This window comes from Phalangium opilio, unplaced genomic scaffold (genome assembly GCF_054372755.1).
Source record: "Phalangium opilio isolate 3A_F unplaced genomic scaffold, DU_Popi_V2 ptg000082l_1, whole genome shotgun sequence".
Lineage (NCBI taxonomy): Eukaryota > Metazoa > Arthropoda > Arachnida > Opiliones > Phalangiidae > Phalangium > Phalangium opilio.
Window position 1 is genome coordinate 11,299,439 of NW_028324189.1, and position 25,900 is coordinate 11,325,338.

At 37.9% G+C, this 25,900-nt stretch overlaps 1 protein-coding gene across 3 annotated transcripts in view; it reads left to right on the forward strand.

Moving 5' to 3' along the window:
• LOC149651659 (transcriptional regulator Erg-like) overlaps positions 1–24,304 on the forward strand; it is a 69,813-nt gene extending 45,509 nt beyond the window's left edge. For all 3 annotated transcript variants that reach the window (XM_089848690.1, XM_089848691.1, XM_089848693.1), the window contains 4 exons: positions 9,412–9,462; positions 13,235–13,315; positions 20,986–21,033; positions 22,580–24,304. In XM_089848690.1, coding sequence (XP_089704816.1) covers positions 9,412–9,462; positions 13,235–13,315; positions 20,986–21,033; positions 22,580–23,130 — 731 coding nt within the window. In that variant the 3' untranslated portion in view covers positions 23,131–24,304. The remainder of the gene's footprint in view (positions 1–9,411; positions 9,463–13,234; positions 13,316–20,985; positions 21,034–22,579) is intronic.
• The last annotated feature ends 1,596 nt before the right edge of the window (positions 24,305–25,900 follow it).

Sequence of the window (25,900 nt, forward strand, 5' to 3'; positions counted from 1 at the left end):
GGGTCCATATTTTCAAAACCATAGAAGCAATATTAATGGTTGAACGTTTCACCGTCCCACGCACGCGCTGTTAAGAATTGACCGGAGACAAATGGATGTTTTTGGAGCTAGGTTCCAAATATACTTTTTTTTTCTTTTTTTTTTAATAATCATAATACTAAAAATATTGTAGTATAGCCTAGTATGGGAATATAATATATGAAAAGACATATTTTGACAGACGATTTATTTCTTGACCCCTATAAAAAAAAATAAGAATTAATAACCCAAGCTCTATTTGGGGGAAAATATCTTTCCTATGACAAAGTGAGCTTTAGTTTAGCTAAACAACGTTTTTGTTAAGATAAATAATTTGATGTATAGATATTTTTGTCAACGGTTTTTTTTTAATCTCGACTAAGTTATGAATTTTATCTGGTAATAACAAATTTAAATGAAAGAATGCATGTTGATTCCAAGCATAAAATCCCCTCGATTGAAATTAAATGAACGTGTAATGAAATCCTTCCATGCATACAACAGCTGTCTTTCTGTATATAACGTTGTATAAATGGGATTTTCTTTTAGAAAATACGGTAGAAACCAATTTCCTCAAAAAGGATCAAAAATGAAACCTTATCGTTCAAAAATCTGACGTATACTTTTCTGAATCGACCTATAACCGAGCTCATGCACCCAACACCCTTAAAACCTCTGGTCGACCAACAGGGGAAGTTTCAACTTTGACCCCTTCCTGATTGCGAGGAGAGCGGGGTTGACAATCCTTTTCAGAGGGGTCAAAGGGCGCCAACGCGAGCGGTAAGCGTGCCACTTTTTCCCCTATTGTAACTGTGTCCACCAAAAAGTGACTTTTAGGCTTAGGATTTTGTTTGTAGAAACGCTAGGAGAGGGGGTGTTTGTTACGTTGTTTACCATCAAGTTTCCCACATTTGCCAGCGTAACACGCGCCTCTATCACTTGTTTACTGAAAAACCCCGCGCTATTCGTAAACTTTGTTAGGCGTGTGGTGAGAATATTTTTTTGTTATTATTTATTTAAATCCAACGTTGGACCAAGGCTGTTGTTGCGTGAGTTTTCGAAAAATTGTGGTGCTGCGCTGGTAATGGATACCACGTTTTTCGGGGGCGCGATCGAGACATGGATGGTGAGTGGGAGCGCGCCAAAGAGGGAAGATTCTTTAGAAATATTCCGGCACAATAACCTCAATACGTATCGAATATGATTGATTCTATCCTATAATTTTTTATGGAAAAATATTCAATGGGAAAAAATATGGATATCAAATTTACATAATAACAACCTCGTAAAGTCGTTTTCATATTTCCTCGAAATTCAACAACGTTTTTCGTATAACCGAACGTGGTTATAAAGATTTTGAATTTGTAATATTTAATTTGATTTTGAAAACCTTGATATACTAGAGGTTGAATTTGAAAAAGGGTGTTATTGGACCGAAGTATACAGAGATTGATTTCATGGGGTGATTCTGAGTCGAAAATGTAACTTCTGTGACATTTTTCACTAGTAATCATTAAAGTGTTTTACGGACCACCCCTTAAATTTAACTAAGAAATTCAAAAACAATGATAGTTTAACTAAGAGGTCGTCCGTAAAATTCTCCAATCATAACTTAGGGTCAAAATTTCATCTTATATTTTCGACTCAAAATTGTTTCCGAGAGAACCACGCCACTGTCCAACCACTTCCTTTGAAACACAGTTTACTATAGTTCAATTTAAACGCTATAACTTAACTTTAATATAAGTTAATTTTAGATAAAGCAAATATTGACCGTTAAATGTGTACATATAAATCAATGTTTGGTTCGACACAAATGCTTATCAAAATGTTTCTTCGTATTCTGAATATTTTATTGATGCATCAAGTTAATTCCGGGTTGACGCGAATCACGTGACTAGATGCGCGTTGACGTCTGACGTTATGTTTCTCCCATACCTAAAATAACTATAGAACTGTAGAAAAAGTATGTACTGGGGAGGGGGGGGGGGGTTGTATGAGCTAGAAGGGAGATTTTGAACGAACGGAAGAAGGTCTCATCGGATTTCCACATCATTTCCGCGCTTACCCCTTTAATGCCATAACTCCATTGCCAACGTCCGACTGACCCCTCGCTTCCCCCTCTTCCCCACCTCCTCATCCTCAGCACTTTCTCTATAACCCTTCTTGGACGCGAGTGATGTCCATTAGTGGTCAGCGACGGATCGCCGCCATACATAGCGCGTGGGAGTTCTGTTGGGTGGGTGGTAAGGGGGAGGTTGCGGACAAACCATCGTTCCATTATGTCCTGGTCAGCGCTGGACTGCCCATTCCAGGAATAAACTTCATCTCAGGGTCAAGTACGGTACAGGGGCTTATTTTTATTTTTATAAATTTTAAAGATACGTTTTTCATAATGCGTTTCAGTAAGTTTAGCACCACAAATAACATTTTAAACACTTTGACGACAAAATTCAGTATTTGCCGCCAAAATTCATTATTTCCCTCCAAAATTCAGCATTTCGCACCAAAATTTTAGTACATTAAAGCAATCTCGGGATCAAGTACTTACATGAAAACGTGATGAAATTTGAGAGAGAAAGCTACTGGTTGTTGGGGAAATTTTAAAGATACTTTTTCGTGAAGTGTTTCAGTATAAGTTTAACGTCCAAAATCATATTTAAAAATACTTTGACAAACAAAAATGGAAAATTTCCCGGGTAAATTTTATTATAATCAAGGCCCCCAACTTCATTTACGGGGGAGTTATTTGTTTCAAATCGAAATTAAGTTTCTATGCTGAAAATCGAGTATTTTGAAACCCCAAAAATTGCGAAATCACGTTTTTAAGTGACTTTCGCAAGGGCCACGCACCCTTGAACATTTTTCAATCTGATTAATTTATTTTGAAGATATTTGATAAATAAACCAATGAAAAGTCCAAATTTTAAAGAAATAACTTATTAATAAAGTAGTTTTAGCAAAGTTTCAAGAAGTGTTTTGAAATAACCAAGAGTCCCTATGAGAAACCGTGTTTATTTCTACTGTAATTTCAGAGTGAAATGAACTTTAGGTATAGGAGTATGGAACTCAGGATTGACCGGACACTGATTGTTTGTCTCCTAAGCTTATTTTTGACGTCCCGGGTCCGGCAAAAGGGGTCAGTTTGAAAAGGGAAGGAATATAATTTAACGGTCAGTCGGCCGGACACCAATCTATATAGACTATACAGAGAGCTTTTGATTTTGAGTCTTTTCTCTTCTTCCCCAAAGAACGCGCTGCCCTTTGCAGGAAATTACTCCCCTTATATAGAAAAGAGTTACTTTAAAAGCTAATAGTACGAATTATACCTCCCCCTCTTTCAATGAATGGAAACTTAAGCCTTTGCTCCCTTATAAGGTCAGTTGCTATATTTCTCACACAAAAACTCGTGTACCCTAATGCATGCCAACTTAATAGATTATTCCCTGATGATTCTTCGGTTTTACGAGGGTCATGAAAGATAAGTTAATAAAATTCATCAACAGTTTTCAAACAATACAGAGTTACAGACCAAATTTGGTGGACGGGTAACGTTGAAGCCCTTTTTAACGTCTTTGGATATACATATAAAGTCCAATCAAAGTTTCATCTTAACTCTAGCAGACGACACTGCGTCCCCCCCGTTCGAAAAGTGTTTATTGGTCAGTTGGTTAATGGAACTTTGAAACTCTCCTATTCTTTTATAAAATAGCTCTATTTATCTCTGGAATAATTAAAAGCATAAGTTTATAAGATATGTTCCATAAGTATGACACTAATTATACTTCGTAATGCTAGAGACTTACAGCTCGAGGTAACTAGTTCGAGAACGACAAGCGAGAATTGAAGTACTACAATCGGTTAGTTTTGCAGGGCTTCCATCTAGGTCCTATTTAGTCTGTATTACTAAGCCTTTGACAGCGCCTCACCAGGTGTCTTCGCTTTACCTCGAATCTATGACCTACGTTGTCACTTCATGACAAGCTGCAGTTTGTAACCAGTAACAAACTTATGGAACATATCTTATAAACTTATGCCATAGATCAATTCCAATTATAAATTGCCAAAATTTAACATGATCCAGTCGTTCTAGTGTACTCGAGTCAGACTTTAATTGACCCCATTTTAATTTTATCAAAATTGATTACTTCAATTAATGAATATCGTATTTGTTAATTATTCATTAAACATCTGTCCGCCCCTATTCAATTTACGGCTTACAATTGAAACAAAGAACAAAAGGTATTTATTCTCATTATCATCAGAATCCCCGGATTTTAATCCCCATTAAAGTATGTACTTTGTACTTAAAGGAATATTAAACCTTCCTTCTCTAAAGATCAATTGAACTAGATAGTTAAGCAAAAGGTATATCCTTCTTGAAACCACAGTACTAACTTGATAATAAACACGTATTTAAATTATTCAAAAATATCAACTTAACTTCATAGCGAAATTAGAACAGGGGTGCTGGTATTTTTACTCTATTATAAAAAACTGCACGAAAAGCTGACAAAAGAGAGTGGTGCCCCTTTTTGTGAAGTTGATCATTCGTGTAACGCAAACAGCAATGGAGACTTTAAAAAGAGGAGTCTTAGTATGGGAAGAGAAATTGTGGGTATCCCTCAGGGCAAAATCAAAGTCCTGACTGACTGACAGACTGACTGATAATCAACGCCCAGCAAAAAACGCTTGCCATAGAAGGCTGAAAATTTGCAGAAACGTTACTCATAAGTAGTAGGCGCGTACTAAGAAAGATCTTTCCAATCCGCCGCCATCTTAATAAATGGCGCCCAGAAATGTAAAAAGTCTTCTCTATGCAACAAAGTCCGCGCATTTCAACCCGATTTCACAAATATTTAGTACACTGGTTTCCTTTAACCTATAGACGGGCTGAATGGTCTTTCGGGTTCGATTTGTTGCCATCTTTTTAAATGGCGGCCAGAAATTTAAAAACCCTTCTTTATGGAATAATGTCCGCTTGAAAAGTAATAAAAAATGCCCCGACGGGCTGACGGGCAAGGCCGAGTGCCTTCACTCGTATGGTGCTACAAAAATATTAGTAATTAGTAAAATCTACCCATTCTTTATATCATTTTGATGGAAGTTCTTATTACACTCTAGCAACGCCGCGGATAACAGCTAGTCTGTCATAGATGTATAGAACTATTTCGACTCAAAATTGATTTCCCATAGATGTCGCTGTACCTCCAATCTACCACCCAATTCGGAAGATATTTCAATTTGCTCCCCTTTATAGAGTCTCAATGAAACAGCTTAGTGAAAAGGGAACACTCCATAAAATTAATCCCGAAACGGAATTTTTGGGCTTAAGGATTTGTGTATTTAATTTCAGCATAAGTTTGATCTACTATCAAGCCTTATTTCGATTGTAAATATAATAGAGTTGTTTTATTAACAAAGCAAAGTCGGAGTGAATTTCATCCCCAATTCGCGTTTGGTTTTAACCTAGAAACTTCGATGGGTGGCTGACGTTCGAAGCTTATACTTTATACGTCTTATAACAGTTAGTAAAGATAAACCGGGGAAACGTTCTGTAATTAAAAGGAGAATGTTATACCGTATCCGTATTCCCACTTACAACGCGAATATTTTTTGCGGACGTATTAAAATCCCATCCAAGTGTTTATTGATGAAACGGATCATGGCGTTTGTAAGGTCTGATCGGTAAATAAAAAGATTTATTATTAAAAAAGATTTAGAGAGTAGAAATTCGCGGGGGAAACTACTAAGCCTTGGTTCGAATAAAAGATGATCTTTTTTATATAAAGTTACAAAATAATGGAGACACGCGTTTAGACGAGTGGTTCAATTTAAAAGGGATTTGCAGTCTTTTTTTTTCATCGGCCGCGAAAAGGCCCGTGCGAAATTGGGCCCTTTTTCTCTTTAATTCATCAAGTGTAGGCTCCATTTTATACTTAATTTTGGTGTAGCTACTATTAGATTGAAATTTATAAGAATTAAATGTTTGCGTTGCTTCGTTTTGGTTGTACTTTTAATTATAGCTGATTTGGGTGCTTAGCTGTTAAAAAAGGGTGTTTCTGAAGAGTCTGTGCGCAAGACATTAAAAGCGGTGTTCTTTAGACAATTTTGAGTCGAAAATGTAACTTCTATCTCCATTTTGACGTCCGGGCCGCTGTTTCCAAGTTGGAGACGGATGATTCATCCCTTAAAATTAACATGAAAAACTGATTAAGACAATTATTTCTAATTTAATTATGGGGTCATCCGTAAAACACTTCAAACTTAGCACAAAATGTCAAGGAACAGTTTCGACACAAAATCGTTCAAAGAACACCCTCCATAATTTCTGCTTCAGACACATACTGTCCTTCTTAACCACTGAACAAAATGTATACACAAGACAGGCAGGCATGCAGGACTACCTTTCCACCAGCTTCAATCTTGCGCTGTTACTTTTTCTTTTTATATATATATAGAAAACCAGAAGGGGATAATAGAAGAAGGATGACACTCTGTATTCTCTTAATACTTTAGTTATGTAACGTCATTCTTCCCAGGCTCACCCTTTTAGTTTGCTTTCCCGCTCATCAAACTTCAGATGGGCATCGCACCGTGCTAGGGTCAATTCTATAACTGTTTGTATACTAAATCCTCAGCAATCAACCCACAAACGTGACAAATCTCATCTTGACAGGGGACAAAAATTCACAAGAGCGTGCCTTGGAAAATAATTAAGCGTAATAGAGTAATGATGAGGGAACTATTTATCGCGTATGTGATTCGGTTTAGCAACCTTGCTACAAATGTCAATCTGATGTTGGGAAGAATGACGCTACACTTACCGGCTGCTTTGTGCAGTACACTTCTCTCGAAGAGAAGTATTATATACTTCTGATAAAACTCATAGCTTAAGATTCGAAAACATGGGGAATTTTCGCTCTGCCTTCATGATCGAGAACGCTCGCTAATGACGAAAAAAGGGGTAGCAATATTTTATAAGCGGTGGGGGGATACAGAGAAAAGATCGGGTACAGCGGGGGTGGGGGAAGTCGGAAGAGAAAGGGATGCCAAGAGGAAGGAACCCAGGATATCCTCTACCGTCGGTTGCCGGTTCTCCACGTATAAAACGAACGCGTGTGGGCAGAAAAATATATAAAAACCTTTGAGATTGCAGCCATATAACGAAAAGCATCAAGATCCACACATACACACACACCCATTTCTACTTTCTAGCTTCTATTATTGCTAACAGTACTATAGCCAGCCAACAAAAAGAACTTAGGAGAGATGCGAAGGAATCTAACGGGAGACGAGCGAGCTAAGGGATGTTGCGATCATGGGATTTGGAAAAAGGATGGGTGGAAGAAGCTCAAGAGATGGGATGGAGGGATGGAAAATAAGGGATGTTTCATGGAAGAAAACGCGACGGAGCGGAATACCAGCTCTCTCGCGCCGTTCGGAAGTTACCAGTTAGTTGGCGGACTAGCTTATAGTACACCAATTTTTAGGCCAAAAAAATATATTACAAGAACAATTAGTTAAAAATAAAATTTTGGGAAAACTTCAGACAAGAACACCTTAGATAGTATACAGCGCCGGGAGCACGACAATTTAGTGAGGGACATTTGGGTGTCCGACAATTTAGTGAGAGACATTTGGGTGTCCGACAATTTAGTGAGAGACATTTGGGTGTCCGACAATTTAGTGAGAGACATTTGGGTGTCCGACAATTTAGTGAGAGACATTTGGGTGTCCGACAATTTAGTGAGAGACATTTGGATGTCCGACAATTTAGTGAGAGACATTTGGGTGTCCGACAATTTAGTGAGAGACATTTGGGTGTCCGACAATTTAGTGAGAGACATTTGGGTGTCCGACAATTTAGTGAGAGACATTTAGGTGGGTGACGACGATTGGGTGTCCGACAATTTGGAGCGTTGAAAATTGGGTGTCCAACAATTGGGTGAATTTCAAATTGGGTGTCCAACAATTGGGTGAGCGACAATTTGGTGTCAATGAAAGTAGCTTCAAATTGTTACGCTCCCAATTGTCGGATATCCAATCGTCGTCACCCAATTGTCGTAGACACACCGCGCCGCTCTTTTTCATTTCTGATTGATAAAAATATCAATCACCGTTTTCCAGTTAAAAATAAACGTAAAATGCGGGGAAATTATAATTAAATGCTATTGAAAATATTGGTAAAATTAATAGATTTTTCTTTGGTAAAACAGTTTGTATCTCAAATAGATAAGCTAAAGAGATTTCATAAGGCCTATGTAGTTTTGGTTACTATACTTTTAGACAGTTTCCCAACTGCAGTCCATAAGACGTACATACGTTTGTAAGTTTTTATTATACTCTATAGATTATAAGGTCATGCTGGAAAACATCTTATAGAAGGAAAAGCTAAAAAGTGTCGAGAAAGTGCGAGTATAGACGCATACGCTTGTCGACGTGGGCGATTTGACTCGAGGGGAATAAGGAAGGGATAAGGAAAATGGCTTATATATATTCCAATAATATCGCGTAGATTCGCCGGTTAAGGCTAAGCCTAAGAGAGGGAAACCCGAGTCCAGGGGAGAAACAGCCAGTGGCCATTGAAAAGGCGCATTCCTGACGATTTCTCATTGGTCGGATTAAGCTCTCGGAGAAGGGAAGATACCCGCCTCTATTCTCCCGCTAGGCTCTCTTCCCCGTCGTACACGTCCCTTATAAAGTCACCTTCGCGATCAATACAAGGTTCAGTACGTTTTATTCCCTATATTGGCAAAGTACAACGCGAACCCTACTCCGCAACCACCGATAAAACTGCTGGAGCATCGTTTTAAATATTCTCCGGGGTTACAATTCAATTATTAATTTAATTACTACATTAACGTTAATTATTAAATGGAAACGACTTAAGACGCGTGAAGTTTAATTATTTCAGCTTTGGGAAATATTAATTGTTTTTTGATTAGTCCGGAATTTAATTGAAAATTGTGGTTTTTAATCGCAGTTCTCGACGGCGTCAAACTCGGTTAGAACGTGTCGTTCCCGTTCCCCAGTTACTAGTAGTTCTTCTTCCCCTTTAATTTCGGCTTGCACGCCCGGCTTGACCAGGTGTTCGCCTACTACAGCGGGGTCGGTTTTAGCCGCCCGTAGCCCGGCTGCCACCGTGGCTCGAGACGGCGATTGTCTATATCAGTTACCGTGCCGTTACGGTACCGCCGATGTTTGTCGATTGTGGATGCAATCCGGAACTAACGGCGCTTCCGTATCAAACTTACCCATGCTTTTCACCGGTAATATATACCTTATCCATCACCACGATTTCTTTCCATTTCTAAAATGTATTTTTGTTTTGTTTATGAAGATGGTGTAGACCTAATTTAATTAATTTTCTTTATTTCTTTTTATTTACAGAATCTTCGTATAAAGGAGCCTGGAGTTCGGCGTCCTCCACACAGACACAAGGTAAAAATGCTAATTACTAATTTGTCTTAAATTAGAGTTTAATAAATTGAGTGCAAAAAACCACTGTACCTAAACGTCTAGTCGTAAGCAAGATCTTCTTTCAAGTTTAGCGCGCGAGAAAAATCACGTGCACGTGTGATTCCTCAATTTTAATCTTCAAATTAGGCTTAACTAAATTTAAACTTTATAATACAAATTAAAAAATGCTACAAGTTTTTATTCCGTGTGGTTTTGTACTTGTATTGAATTGTGCAGGGATAATCAAGTTTATGTGGCACACTTCGTAACTTTATAGTGTATGTGAACCACTGTATAACCTTAGATCGTTATTGGGTGCTGTACAACTTTAGCACATTGGAAACCACACGCAGTAATTAATGCAAAATTATTTGCCCTTGTTTCTTTTTTGTCAATTTCTTAAACTCTGTATTATTAATTGGAATTTTTGGGTTATTTGAGAAATTAATTCAGTACAAGCTGTTGTTTTCTCTATAGTTAGTTTTATATTAGTTTAATTTTTACATCACATAAGGCGTTTTATGCAAGAAGAAAAGTAGGCCTATATAGTGCTATTTGAGAGAGACACATTTGTCAAGAAAGAGCTGGTTTGTTTGGGTTCTGCGTTCACACTTTTGGTCAACCACGCTGAGTGTTCGCGTCATTAGGTACTTGGTTAGTAAACGATGATGGATAAAAGTACTTACTATACTTTCATCGTCCTCGTTGTCATTTGTTCTCTCTCTACATCTCTCCGGGAGGCGTCGGTGGTCCTAACAGCTATAGCTATACGAATTCTCGATTTGGTAATTACCAGCTAGGGAACGTGACCGACACAGACCGTTTCCCTGTCCCGCAATTGACTCTACTTTTCCCCTAGTTGACTTTCATCTCAGACTTCAACCAACGCCTCCCTTATAAACCAGCGTTACCTCCCGCGTTTCTCGGCTATACGTCATTTTTATTTTCATTACAAATCCAGTGAATTCGATTAGCTAGCTCTCTTTTTAAAAAAAAATTGGTTCCAAATGAAATTTAGCTTAATGGACAGGTCAGCTAGACGGTCCATACATTTTAAGTCATAAAAAACTGACTCAGTACAGTTTGTTTTCCCGAGGGGAGAGTCACTGTCAGATTATATTAAAACATCTTGATTTGGATCATAACTTAAAAAACAAACGATAAGAGTGAGGTTTATCAATTGACTGAAGTACCAGATATTGAAATTGTTTCTTCCATTTATTTTATTAATTTAAAGTTTAATTCAATCAACTGATTATATGTAAAGATTAATCATTTACAAGGGTAGGTTTTTAAGGGTTACGCCCACATTGAGTTTATTAATTTAAATCTTGAACACTGTTTAATTCAATCAACTGATTATGATTAAATATAGTAGTAATCATTTACAAGGGTATAATTTTAAGGATTACACGTAATTTCTTTAGTATATTCAAAGGTACAGTTATGAGGAGTGATTGGCCCCTCGATTTTGTTTTACCCCCAAGTTAATTAATTTTGTTCAATTCATTAATTTCACTCAAGTCAAAACTAAACCATATACCAACTCATTTGGAAAAGTTTTAGCTTCTACAAAATGTGTACCATATTTACAAACTGATAAACCATTAAGCTTTGCTTTTTCATCAAAGGCATATGGACTCCAGCAATCAACGCCGAACTTTTATCGTTCAACCATGCGTCGAAATCAATCAATTTTTCCTATCGATACCCTAAAGTCGATATATATGCCTTCCTTCTCTGTTATTTCGGCATTGGCATAACGGAATATCCCAAATTGTTGACTTTTTTTTTCTCTTGCTACTGTAAAGCTAGCTGCAAAGAAGCTAGCCCTTTTTGTATACAGTAACTGGACAATAGAAGAAGAAAAAAATGTAATAAGCCTAAGGTAGCCTATGCAGTTCCCCTTATTTTTTTTATTAGCGGGGTTGGTACAACAATAAACGTAGTATAAAATACCCTGACACGCGTATGACGGTATTTTCCAGGTGACAAAAACTTCCCTCATTTTTGTTTACCATGCAGCCTCCCACACACCGTTCCCGCCTTTTTCCTAAATAGGTTACTTTGACGTGGTGGCCTTCCAAGCCTAACATGTAATTAAATCATTTTATAATGGAAAACAAAATGGAACAATTAATGGTTCTACACTAACCTTTCATTAATTAGCATTTTTAATGAGTAATTCCCACAAACAGTGGGTCAAGATTCTGAGATAACCCAACACAAAATAAAAGACAATTTGCGCATAAATTTATAATTTTTGCCAGGGATAGATTTAATTTTAGAAGTAGGAATGGAGACCGGTTAGTATTTACTTCAGTCCGACTCATAGCCCAGTATAGAGCCCCTCCCTCCAACACGTAACGAAAAGTTTAAATTGTCTTATTGGCTCACTTAAACTACGTTTTGATGACGTTGCTGACGGGGACGACGAAAAACACGTAATTCCTTTTTCCTCTGTCGCTGTGACCCGCCTCTTCTTTCATACCCCCCCGTCCCGTGGAAGGGGGTCCGGGACTTTGACACGCGCCCACATTACTCCGTTCTCCATTCCTACTTCTAAAATTAAATCTATCCCTGTTTTGGGTTTAACTATTTTTCAATTAAATCCATTTTATTTTTAATCCTCGATCCGATCCGCATTGGTGTGGATCAAATGACCTTTAGTTACCCTTTAGCTTATAGCGATTCTTATCAAAGAGACCGGACATCGTGACGTCAACAGTATTGTCCTGTCTATAGCTGACCCCGCAAAGCCGGTTTCTATGGGAACCCATTTTGGGGATTTTGCCCGATAAGGATGTATAGACCTTTGGTCAGTTTTCTTTCGCTGCATGGCGGGGAGACGACACGTTTACTAATGACCAATGTCCACAATCGCTGACCAGTCCAGTATATACATATATATAGAGAGAGAGGAAAGGATAGGATCTAGTTTTCATTACAAATCTGAAATCTCCTTCCAATGTCCCGTGCATGAACAAAGTAGATAGATTTTCACCCTCTGATCTGTATTTATTACTTGCGCTGGGGTCTTTATTATGGTCAGTGTATGAAGATTGACCAGTGGATTTACTCCCAGCACGGGTTAACTTTTGATATATATACAGAGTGTTTCTGATAAGTCTGCTACCATAAATTAAGGGGGTTGTTCTTTGGGAAATCGATTTTGAGTTGAAAATGTAACTTCTATCGCCACTGTTTTCGAGTTATGATTTGATGAGTGTTTTATCGATGACCCCTTAATTAAATTAGAAATCATTGTCTAAGTCAGTTTCTTAATTAAATTTAAGGGGTCATTCGTAAAATACTCTGTACCAGAGGTCGTAAACTATCGAATAATAATACTAATAATAAAAATAAACCTGGAACCAGGGATAGATTTAATTTTAGAAGTAGGAATGGACCCCCTTCCACGGGACGGAGGGGTATGAAAAAAGAGGCGGGTCATAGAGGGTCACAGAAGTAAAAAGGAATTACGTATTTTTCGCCGTCATCGTCAGCAACGTCATCAAAACGTAGTTTTAAGTGAGCCAATAAGATAATTTAAAATATTCTTCACGTGTTGGAGGTAGGGGCTCTATATTGGGTGGTCCATGAGTAGGACTGAAATAAATACTAACCGTTCTCCATTCCTACTTCTAAAATTAAATCTATTTCTGCCAGAACTAAAATAGGGAAGTAATGCGTTTAAAACAGTTACTTTATAATATTATAAACCGTTTTAATTAAAATTCCCGTATCATTTCAGGTTACGGTCACAATGGAATTCCGGGAATGACAAAACCTGGTTTGGACGCCCATTCGCACCCTCACATCCGAAATATGCAAGGTAAGGCAAAGACACACTTCCCAAACTTCTCATTATTAAAACAGCTATAGTTAAAACTTTAAAAGTCAAATCAACTCGGGAAGTGATCCCTTATTACTTTTACCGAAGCGACATCAACATCAAGGCAACTTTGAAATTAACCTTACCTAATTAGAATCTATACTGTCCTTAAAAATGCACCACCGTGCACCATCATCACTTTAACACTTGTTTTCAATTAAAAGTATCCCTTACGTTTTAATAGTCGACAAAGGAGGTTGGGGGGTTTACGAAAGAGGCCCGGGGTGGATTGTTTCTCTCTAATCAACACAACACAACAAAGTGGGGTTGACACGAAGGGGGTGTAATGGGGGATGTTTAGTGGGTATATGTTTTAAAATAGCCCCAACAGCCGAGCGAGCTCTCGGACTCGTAAAACTGGCGGTCATCGGAAGTTCAGACAATCTCGCTTCCGGAAATACCTCTCGAGCGCTTCCCGCTTCGCTTCCCGTTCCGGACCATCCGGACACTTCCGGTAAACTTGGAAAAACAAACCTGCGAGAGTAAAGTCAAAACCGCTCTAGTCTACAATGAAATAAGCGCCCGCTCTCTCTTATTTAAGACCCATCTCCTAAAACATGCGACGTGGAACTTTAAATTAGTTATGGACCTTGCGTACCTAAAATGTCATCAAAGGATTTGATGTTTTAGTAGAGAGCTCGCGCTGTTATTAATCTGTATGGTGGGATTGAATTTGATAGAAATCACGTGCGTACTGGCTTTTACTGTTACGCATAGACGTTTTAACATTTAATCGAAACGTTTTGAGTATCGGGATAGTCATCGGAAGTTAATTATTGCGGAAGTAATCTATACATTTACGTAAGTCTGACTGCCTATGCAGTTAGCCCAAACTGATCTACTCATGCATGAAGCGGAAAGCAATTTCGATGCTACAACATTAATTATTCAACTCAGTTAAGAGATTTCCAATCCATATAGCCATTTTGGAAATTGTTAATTGACCAGCCAGAACTTTATGTAAAATATTTGTCTTAAGAAGTAACTTCCGTATTTTTTTCAAAGGCTGATATTTGTTAAACGGGTTAAGGATCCATAGGTGGAATCATAATTAAGTTTGTCACTGGTTACAAACTGGAGCTTGTCATGAAGTGAATGAGGTAGGTCATAGATTCGAGGTAAAGCGAATACACATGGTAAGGCTCTGTCAAAGGCTTAATACAAACTAAATAGAACCTAGATGGAAGTCCTGCAAAACACCACCGAGTGTAGGACTTCAATTCTCGCTTCCGTCGTTCTCGAACTATAGCTCTCAGCATATAAGTCTCGAGCATTACTGGGTCGTTTATGGTTTGAATACTCATTGCGAGGCATTTTGGGATACATTTAAACTCCTTTAAATGATCGAGCTGTATTTATAATGAGATCGAGGGGTTGAAAATGGTTTATTCAAAGGAAAAGATGTGGTTTTAACTTTAATTAAATTAAATTAAATATATTTCAATAATATCGTCTGTTTAACTGAAGCAATTAACGTCTCCTCGCTTTATATACTTAAATACACATTGAGCTAGGTGTTTTAATGAGGGCTTTAGTACAACTTCAATTTAATTAACTAATTTGGTTAATAATAACGGCCGGGCGGAGGTATTTTCGATAAGGCTGGCCTCGGGACGCTAGCGGGTCATCATCTACTTCACAGAGATATTCATACCGATAGTGTTTTGCTCTCGAAACGAATTGATACGAGTGAGGGAATACCGCGATGACATTCCGTAATATATATACATTTTTTTATATCTCTGTATTTAAGCCGATTATCTGTCTACCTCGGAATGTTTTAGAGTAGAGAGGGAGTTAGCGTTAGTGGAGACAGGATTAAGTTATTGGTCTCGTTAATCCTTGGGAAACGGTGCATTGTTTCCAGCTGCGGTATTCACACAAATATTATATAAGTATGCGATGGCCTGTTTGACCTTTAACCTCTGTTACCGCCTTAATCTATGTCCAAGTTAAGCCTTGGCAAGTTTTTTTCTTCTTTCCTTTGCATTGTATTCGTGTCACGAATCACGATTCTTTTGCAAACTGAAGAAATCCTCGAAGCGAAGTGTCCGGGAGACGATATTGTTTGAAGGAGATAGAAGCCGCTCCGATTCTGGTGGTGGTGGTGGCTAGGGCCTCTTGAAAATAAGCTCACTTCTTACGCCAATACGTATAAGTTAGGCCTTGGACTGTGTATTTACTCTCTTTCTGTATATAGCTATAGCCACTTTGTCAATCTTATAGTTAGGGGAAACTTGCTTTCTCTCAGCCTTAAAAACCACCTAAGCACGGGTTTTTGGTCACCGCTACGAGATCGGAATAAATCAGGATTTTCTTCACGGTATCTATTCGCGTCTCAACATCGAATAAAGTTAATGCCTTGACCCTTAGTTTCGCCATTACTACCCCCTCCTTGGTTTCATTCAAAGAGTGAATGCGAATACCATAGTAGTATCCTTCGAATTACCAATGCTCCCTTCTTTTTTTTTTGTTAAGCCTAACTCTCAGGATTTGTCCAGCCGACCTTTATCAATACGTGTGGAATAGCCGCGGTGTTGACCTCATTGAACTGAACTCTACTCTGGCAGTACCATTGTTTGACTGTGTTACGGTCAATAGAAACTTAATATTTACTGCCAATACGATATTACGTATGCAATTGGATTAACTCTAAGTCTTCTCTAAAAAACTAAACTGCAAAATTCCATGAAAATCGCTGTTTTTCATATTTTTAAAATGTCTATAGGAATAGCCTGAATTTAGGGGCAAATGAACTAATGTTAATCCTACGAGCCCCTGTAGAAGTGTTTATCACGTCGTACACCAATGCTCAAGGAAAAGCTTCCCACCAGGCTGACAATTTTTATCTAGAAATTTAATATTTAAATTCTTTTTGGCAACAGGCTGGCAATATTTTACCGCAATTCCGTCCTCGTTTTCTTAGGCGATAAAATATACATACAACCAGTTGCGGAATTCTTATAAATTGGTATGTTTGTGTAAAATTGTGTAAAGAAAAGGGGGGGAGGCCCACCCGGAAAGAAATTGGAAGGAAACAGGACAAAAATGAAGAAATTTGACGCGGTTTCTTTCACCCATCCCCCGTCCAAGTTCTTTCCATGCCATGAATTCCAAAACATTTTTTATATTTGTAGCAATCAAAAAAAAAAAAAAAAAAAGAAAAAGGCGGGAATATTCAGTCAGGGTGGATTCTTAACAAGAATCGGAAATTATCATCACTTCTTTTTTTAGAAATGCACATACGTCACAAACGCGGTAGTGTGATGGTGATGGCGTCGTAGTAAAGCGGGAAAAAGGACTCGTATTTTTTAAATTTACGATCTTATTGCAAAAAGGACGTAAATTTAAAATTTAAACCGTGAATTTTACATAGAAAATTTGTGAATTTTACATAGAAGATTTGTGAATTTTACATAGAAAATTTGTGAATTTTACATAGAAAATTTGTGAATTTTGCTTGGAAAATTTGTGAATTTTAAATAGAAAATTTGTCAATTTTTTTTTCAAATTAGAATTGAATTCGAAATATATTTATTTATTGGTTAATTTTAATTCGTTAGAAATCTAGCCCTGACTCTTGATTGGTTAACTGATCGTGTAATTATGGTTTTAACTTGAGTATTCCGCCATCTTGTATAATGGCGCCAAGTAAATTATAGCCAAAACATCCCTTGACCCCTGGCTATATATATTAAACTATAGCATAAAATGTTTAATTAAATTTAAAGAAAAGAATACGACGTTTTTGCTTTCGGTTTTTGGCGATTTAGAAGGCCAGGGGGTGAGGGTGGAAGGTTACATTATTTATCACCCCACATTCATTTTGCAATAATGTCCTGTTAGCCTTTCACTTTACTCTAAACTCAGCTTGATTCCATCGTTTTCTCTTTTACAAAAGTTCACTTAAGAATGTCAGCGAAGTTTTAAACGGGGGAGAGGGTATATAACCAAGAAACTCGTAAAAGTGTAACGGCGGGAAAGGCCGGGGCAGTAATTTCAGACTAGCTCCGGAGAAAAATGCTAGAGGAAGGGACGAAGAAGGGGAAGTGTCTCTGTGTTAGGGTTCCTTGTTCACTGAAAAACTATCATCAGAGTAGGAAATTCGACAGTTTTTAGCCCCCGCGCGCATTTTTGGGGCGACGGAAATTGCCCTCTGATGACGAACGACGAGCCCGAAATAGAAAAGACTCTTCCGTATTCTCTCCCCAATCCCAGGCACCTCTTTGGCCCTTTTGGGCTTTTCTCTTTCCCGACTGCAGAAATTCCCCGTTTTATATAGTAAGTTGGGCCCCAAGAAAATTTCGCGTCGCCTCGACCCGAAAAATGGTAGCCCCAATCGTTTCCTTAACGGGTTTCCACAGCTTCCTTCCACTAGTCTATTAATCCACCCTAAACCCTAAGGCTATTTGCTAAGCCTTTGCCGTCGTTTGTCTAACGTTTTACCTAAGCTTACACTAGATTTTTTGATGCTAGTACAAAGCCAAGTAATTTATACCTCGTCCTAAAAGGTTTAAGCCGTGTTTAAAACGAGCTGGTTGTTGCTAAGCCTAACGCCTGTGTTGGAACGGTTAAATTGTGTTTGTACATGGTAAGGAATTATCTTATTTATGTATTATTTATGTAAGGGTTTCTAAGCCTAAATTATTTTTGATTTGGAAGTAGATAAAATTATCTTACAGATCACGTGGTTTACTGCTTGAATTTATAGGCTTAAAAACGCAGTTATTTAAAGGTTTGCTAAGCCTAACCTTTCTTTCTGGCGGTTAAACCTAATTTAATAAGTATTTAAAATTCTCTTACTGCTTGAATTTAGGCTTAAGAACGCTGTTATTAAGCTAAGCCTTATAACCTGTCTTTCTAGAGGTTTAGCTTAATTTAATTTGTTATTGCTTCATATAGAACAGCAGTTGGTTTACCGCTTGAATCTAGGCTTAAGAATAATTCCATTTAAGCCTAACGAAGGTTAACAAAATTCAAATCCAGATAAATCTAGGAGAGAGGGAGGGTTAGTTTCAAGTCTAAATGACAATTCAAAGTTTGTTAACGATGCCCAAAGTCGTGATAAACTTTAGTAACTAAATTTCCCCATATACTATATAGTATTCTCCAACAACCTTATTTCCAAATCCAAAATCAGCGTTCCCTTCTCTCCGTTAGCTGATTTGGCGGGAAAATAAATTCTACCGCCGGTGTATATGGAGAGCGAGAGAGAGAGAGAGAGGACTCAATTTTGGAGGGAAAAGCCAGTTTATAGAGTTGGGATATAGTATATAGATAGAGACTGTTGGCTGGCTGGTTCCCGGACGGTTAGGTTGTAGAGGGACTATAAAGTTAAATCCCAAAGTCCTGATTGAGTGGTTGTAGGAAGAAAGAGGGGTTAAAGGGCCTTGGGTTAAGGCTTAGCGGTTCTCGCGTCCGCCCGCTTCCAAATTGAGCCTTTGATCGTTGCCTCGTTTCGCGGGGATCAACTCTGTAGGGGAACTATACGAACCAGCCCTTGTACCCCTTGGAATTTAGTATATAAAGGTGAAAGTAGAGAAGAGAGGTCCCTGATGTTAAAGCTAAATTACGTATAGACTTTGCGGGCCGCATATGGGCCAATCGATCCTTCCTAGCTTAATTTCATTATACAGAAACTACACGATTCTACAAAAATATATATACATGCATTCATACGACTTTGTACAATTTATTTACCTAACTATGTAGTAGAGAAACTTCTATCTATCCCTAAATCAGCTATAGGGTTTATTTGCGAAATTCTTGGTAAATTTGTTGCTTCGGATTTCGTGGAATATTTCGTCAAATTAAGAGATATACGCCGAAATAGTTGCTTCAATTTTGAACTAGAAATATATTATCAGAACATTTAACTAATTTTTAAAATTAAGCAAGAAACGTACACGGTTTTCTTCGAAATTAAAATGTTTTTAACCGATTTATGTTCTAAATTATAGGGTTAGTTGAAAAAATAACAATAACTTTCAGTTGTTTAACTTGTTTACCAACCCAAATTATTTTCTTTAGTTAAACATATTTTAAAGGTATGTGTGGTAATAAAAAGTCCAATCGCGATCTGAGAAATGTGAGGTCAATGTTCATCCCGTATATACAATGACTAAGGTCAGAAATTCAATTTGCATATTTTTCGACACGCGCAGTAATAATTTTAAGTATAACCAAACCACAAATTCATGCCGTTCAATTTGTACTTTTTAACGATAAAGATTTATCCAAAAAAAAAAAATGCGAAATTTATCACTTGTAAATTGTGAGCTGCCAACCCAAGCGATCCATGGGAAAATTTCAAACCAAACTTAGTAACATTTTCATGATCCAATATGAATCATTACCGTAGTACAAAAAAAAAAGAAAAACTCATTATTTCCAGGCCATCGATAGGACCTTATATAGCCTGGGGTTTATTATGATATAGTTCATGACCTTTTTTTTTTGCAGTTGAATCTTTTTTTATTATTATTAGAAGAAGTAAAACCATTGTGGGAAGCTAGCCGTAGCAGCTAGCACTTCCAAATACAGTTAGTTGGTTTATATTCTAGTATTAAGTTAGTATATCCAATCCATATTTCTATTGGACCACACACCCATCCATCCCCAATTCCTTTTAACGTTAAGCTCTCTCGGGATAGAGAGAGAGAGCAAAGAAAATATTGGGGCGTGAGAGTTATTAAAATATTCCGTGACGTCTGTTTACCTGGCTCTTCGAGGCTGCGACTTTGATGAGCTCACTTCCGGTCGGCGACTTCCGCTTTGCCTTACCTCCCCCCGTCCCCTCACCAACCCATACCATACCATCCAGAGAGAAAAGAAAAATGGAATGGATAGGAGAGAAAAATATGAGATCGGTATTTTTGGGGTGGTTATATTGAGCCGCAGTCTTAGACTATATTCTTTTTCCAATGGATTATTTCTTGGGTTAGTACCCCCCCCCCCGTTTTAGCCCCTCCCCCTTTACTTTGTAGTGTTTGTATTACTGATAGGTATAGTCTAAGAACTATATATATATATATATACGCCCAATATGATTTTTTTTATACTTATATAATATAAGGTTGTTCCATAAGTCCGCTTGAAAAGTAATAAAAATGCCCCGACGGGCTGACGGGCAACGCCGAGTGCCCTCGTTCCTATGGTGCTACAAAATTATTAGTAATCAGTAAAATCTACCCATTCTTTATATCATTTTGATGGAAGTTCTTATTACACGCTAGGGACGCCGCGGGTAACAGCTAGTCTGTCATAGAAGTATAGAACTATTTCGACTCAAATGCTATATAGAGACTTACAGCTCGAGATAACTAATTCGAGAACGACAAACGAGAATTGAATGGCTACACTCGGTGGTTAATTTTGCAGGACTTCCATCTTCTTATTTAGTCTGTATACTAAGCCTTTGACAGCGCCTCACCAGGCGTCGTTCGCTTTACCTCGAATCTATGACCTACCTCATTCACTTCATGATAAGCTCCAGTTTGTAAACAGTGACATACTTATGGAGGAACATTATCTTATTAATTTATGTTATATAGTATATGTATGTTAAGGAAAGTTAATATTTTATATATATTTTTTTTTAATTTTAACAGATCCATATCAAGTTTTTGGACCCACAAGCAGTCGATTAGCAAGTTCAGGTAAGAACATCGATTTTTACTTTGTATTAATTAAAATAATTATGGTTTTGGTGGGAGGATATTGAATTTAAAAACCTCAACGAAAGCTTAAGACCATCCAACATTCAAGTTTGGAGAGGGAATTCATATTATTTCACTTAACACATGATTAGCTTACTGGGGGGGGGGGATTCGATAGTTGTTAGCCCCTCGATAGAAACTTTATATAAAAAACTTTACCCCTCTTCCAAAAGTAATATATAGCTCTTTTCGACTTGAAAATAGTTTTCTCAAGTTAAAGTCGGATGTATTCACGAATTCTCACTTCGCGGAAGTAACCCAGTATTATGCGTTAAACATAGGCTAGTATCGGTTGGTTTTACAAATTTACGAAAAGTTGGCTTTGGCTTTTATCTCGAGAGATTGAAAAGCTACAATCTACAGTTGGACGTTAGAACGTGTTAAAAGTATTATTATTCGGACTGCACGCTTCACAATGCCACTTTCTACAAAACAAAAACGGAAGTAGAATAAAGTGAGCGTGACGCGGTGGCCGCGCGGATTTTTACCGGATGTAGGAACAACTGGCCGGTCGCTATGGCTAAAATACGAAAAGGAAAGTGGTGTGTACGAAGCGAGCCCATACACTTTCTTTTTAATTCGCGATTGCAATGCCGCAAAGAGCATTTTACAGCTAGCTAGGCCTAACGCGCCTCCTTTTTAGAGGGATTCCGTTTCGTCTTAACGCTTGGTAGGAAAAGGCGTCTTTTAGAGCGTGCGGGTGTTGAATTTCACGAGGCGCGCGAGAGCTAAGAAAAAGGCGGGAAATAAGCGCGCTTCTTTTGGATGGTGGTATCGTATCGTTGGTCGGATTGTAACTCCAGCATACAGCCAGCGAAAAGAATAACGGAGAATGGAAAAGGCTCGTTTCCCGCCACGTTTCCGCGATGCTTGCGCGTGCGGCTTCTAGAGTCGTTCGAGTTGAATCCCCGGGAGTGAGCCGGATGAGAAACGCGGAAGAAGCCCGCCAACTCTTACTTGCCCCCTGAGTTCTCGTTTCCGAAAAGAACGGATGAAGATGGCGGCTACAATTGTCGCTAGAGTTTTTACTTTTCTTTTTCTTTTCTTTTTCTTTTCTTTCTTTCCTACGATAGCGCTCAGTCCCTAGACAGACACGCCTTTGAAAGCGATCCATAGTATTTTAGTTTCTGCTTATAACAGAGAAAGTGTGGATTAGATTCCCTATAGCTTGGGTTTATTGTTGTTTTCCACGTTTCATTTGTCCAGAATTCGTATCAACTAAAGTTGTTTTGTTTACGGTCGTTGAAAGTTTAGATGAATTCGTCTTGGGTTAATCTCTTCGGTACGATACGTGTTAGGTCAATATCAGACCCACTTCATAGATTACCCCAGCACTGTTGAGGATTCTTTATTCGCATATTATTGTGTCTTTTGAATGTTCACTACAAAAACAATATTTTTATATTCCAATCCATCCATCCTAAATATCCTTTATTCAAATATTCCTAAAAACCGTTACTGTTCCAAAAATAAAACACCTATACAGGAAGTGGTCAAATTCAGCTTTGGCAATTCTTGCTGGAGCTTCTATCGGACAGTAGCAACGCCAATTGCATCACGTGGGAAGGGACGAATGGCGAGTTCAAACTAACCGATCCGGACGAAGTTGCTCGGCGATGGGGTGAACGAAAAAGTAAACCCAACATGAACTACGACAAATTAAGCCGCGCTCTTCGTTATTATTACGACAAGAACATCATGACCAAAGTACACGGTAAAAGATACGCGTACAAATTCGACTTCCAAGGGTTAGCGCAAGCGACGCAACCGGCCGCGGCGGACCCGGCCGCTTACAAGTATCAATCGGACTTGTTCATGCCCAGTTACCATCACAGTCCAAAGTTAAATTTCGCTGTTGGACCACACGCGGGAATACCGTCCTCGACGGGCAGTATTTTTCCGTCACCATCTTCTTATTGGACCAATCCGGGAGCTAATTTGTACTCTAATATCGCGGCTGCTTCCGCCGGACACGGGATGTCCCATCACGCCGGACACGTTGCCAGCCATATTGGTTCCTACCCGCATTACGCGTGACCGATGGTGTATTCCGTCATGGGTGACGTCACGTCATCAAATTGCGATGCCGGCGCTCAGTGATCGTGTAAAACCGCACGAGATTTAGCGCCAAATCTTTCGCGCGAGAATTGTTCCAGTGCGCGCGTGAACTGAATTGTTCTAAACTTTCACGCGCGAGAAAGTACGTGGTTGATATCACGCGCAAAAATTTTGACAAAAAGTGCGGTATAAATTGAATTGAATTCAGTTCTGTTCTGTTACGTTTCAAACGAACCGGCGTGGGGGTCGCGATTTGTGTAAATAATATATAAGTCAATATGCACTGTTTACATTCCTTACATGTAGATTTAATTCAACATTTCCTTATATGTTCACTTAAAATTTAAAAAAAAAAAAAAATGAATTTAAGGACCACAATTTGAAGGGGAGGGGCTTACGCAAGTGATTTTTGCGTAAAGATTAGTGATTTATCCCTCGGTTTTTCGGTATATTTTTTAAAATACCGGCATAAACAGGGTTTTCCAAAAAACAAACAAAATAATGATTGCGTAATTCAGTGCGGATTTTAAATAACTTTAATATGTTTAAATAATCCGCGTATAATTGAGATTAAAGGTGCTTTCCTAACTATACTGGAAAAACACTTACGAACAAATTCCAGGTAGTGTCTCAGGGTAAGACACTTAAGTTTTAAAACTCGAAACAAACCAAAAAAAATGAAAAACAACTTAATCAAGATATACATCCCGAATTTAAACTGATTAACTCAAGCTTGGGCACCAATTTTCCTAATTCAGTAATTAAATATTATCGCTTTAAAATTAGCGACGAATTTTCTTAAGAAGTCAATTTCTAGTCAAAACAAATTGACAAAAAACAAAACGGCACTATATCTAGTCAAAATAAAACCAAAACCAAAGCAATTTAACGAAAGATTCTGATTAAATTTAATTTATTTACAAAGTTTAATCCGATTTTAATTAATTAATTAATTAATGCGTATAATATACAATTGTATAGCTTCTACCTATATAAATATAGATACACTATAAATATATATTAATTCTATAAAAAAAATTGTATTTGGAAAAAATGGACTCGTCTATTTAGACTTGTACAGAATATGAAATTGAATTTATTCCAAAAAAAATATTATGAGAAGAAATATTTGGTAAAAATAAATCCCATATAATTACAAAATTTTAATTAAAATATCGGGTTAAGGTATTACCATAGATATGTTCCATAAGTATGACCCTTCCTATACCTCGTAATGGTTGGGACTTACTTACTGGGAGCTAGTTCTAGCAGAACGACGGAAGCGAGAATTGAAGTCCTACACTCGGTGGTTAATTTTGCAGGACTTCCATCTAGGTCCTATTTAGTCTGTAACAAGCCTTTCCATGTAGCGCCTCACCTAGCGTCGCTTTACCTCGTATCTATGACCTACCTCATTCACTTCATGACAAGCTCCAGTTTGTAACCAGTGACAAACTTATGGTGAACATATCTTATGAACTTATGCTAATACCTAATATTTTAGGCCTATTTTTTACGAACTTCGCAAATCGAAAAGGTATACGGTATAGCCTAGAATTCTTTACGATTATAGCAAGGTATAAATCACACGTGTCTTATGTCCATCTTAATAGTTTTCCAGGGACATATGACAAAAAGGTTGTCACTACCTAAGGGGAAATTCAGCCATTAAATGTGAAAAAGTGTTTTACGGGCCTGTTCGCTAGCGTCTCTTTGATATTTTTTACATTGAGTGGCAATTCGTGTCGAAAACCGCCCGTTTTTAGTCGATATTCAATTGACGAATGCTAATATTACCCTTTTTTGCATAATAACTCCATTAATTGACTCCTCCCTGCTAAAAATATTACGATTGTAGGACAAAGGCTTAGATACGGAGTATCTCGTAAAGTTTAGTCATCGATTTAACCATGTACCTTTGGCGTTACGGGTCAAAGGTTAAGGAGGATAAACACAATGGATAGTTAGGTCTAATCTTAGGCCTTGGTCTGAAACGGATACGCTATACATTCATGATTTGAAACCCTAATCTTAGGCCTCGGTCTGTAATTCCACGGATTTTTCTGTCTTTCAAAAAAAGTAGGCTTATCTTTCTTAATAGATTTATTTCAATTTAAACAGTTGGATTTAGGTTAAAGTAATTCTACCTAAATCGTGAATCAGACCTAATCTTAGGCCTTGCTCTGTAACTCCACGGATACGACATCCAGTTTTGATTTTTAAAAAGTAGGCTTACCAACTTTAGCACGCGTTCATTTTTCTATATTCGTATATTTATTTCAATTTAAACAGTTAGATTTAGGTAGAAGTAATTCTGCGTAAAACTCTGTGAATCAGACCAGGTTTTTACACTTCATGAACTACGTATATAGTTTTAATTCTTGGAGCTTTTAAAAAGTAGGCTTAGCAATCAGTGTTTAAATACAGGCACCGGGTAGTGACGGCGAAGCATCGAGAACACGACGAGGCTTAACTGTTACGTCCAGCAGGGTATAATGTTGACATTAAGGATCTTTATTTTAATCCCTGTACCTTTTACACTACGAGCATGCTCCTACTCGATCCTTTTCCCCGCTGTACACTGAGTACTCCCTTGTTTGAGTTAGAATCTGACGTAATATTAGGGTCTATAGCATGAACGCGGCTATAGGGTTCCCTTAATGTCGAGCGACGTTCCACCTTTAAGAGGGTACTCCTAGATGATTTTTGGTTTTGGGAATAGGGATGTTATACCCTGGGTCTGTCTACC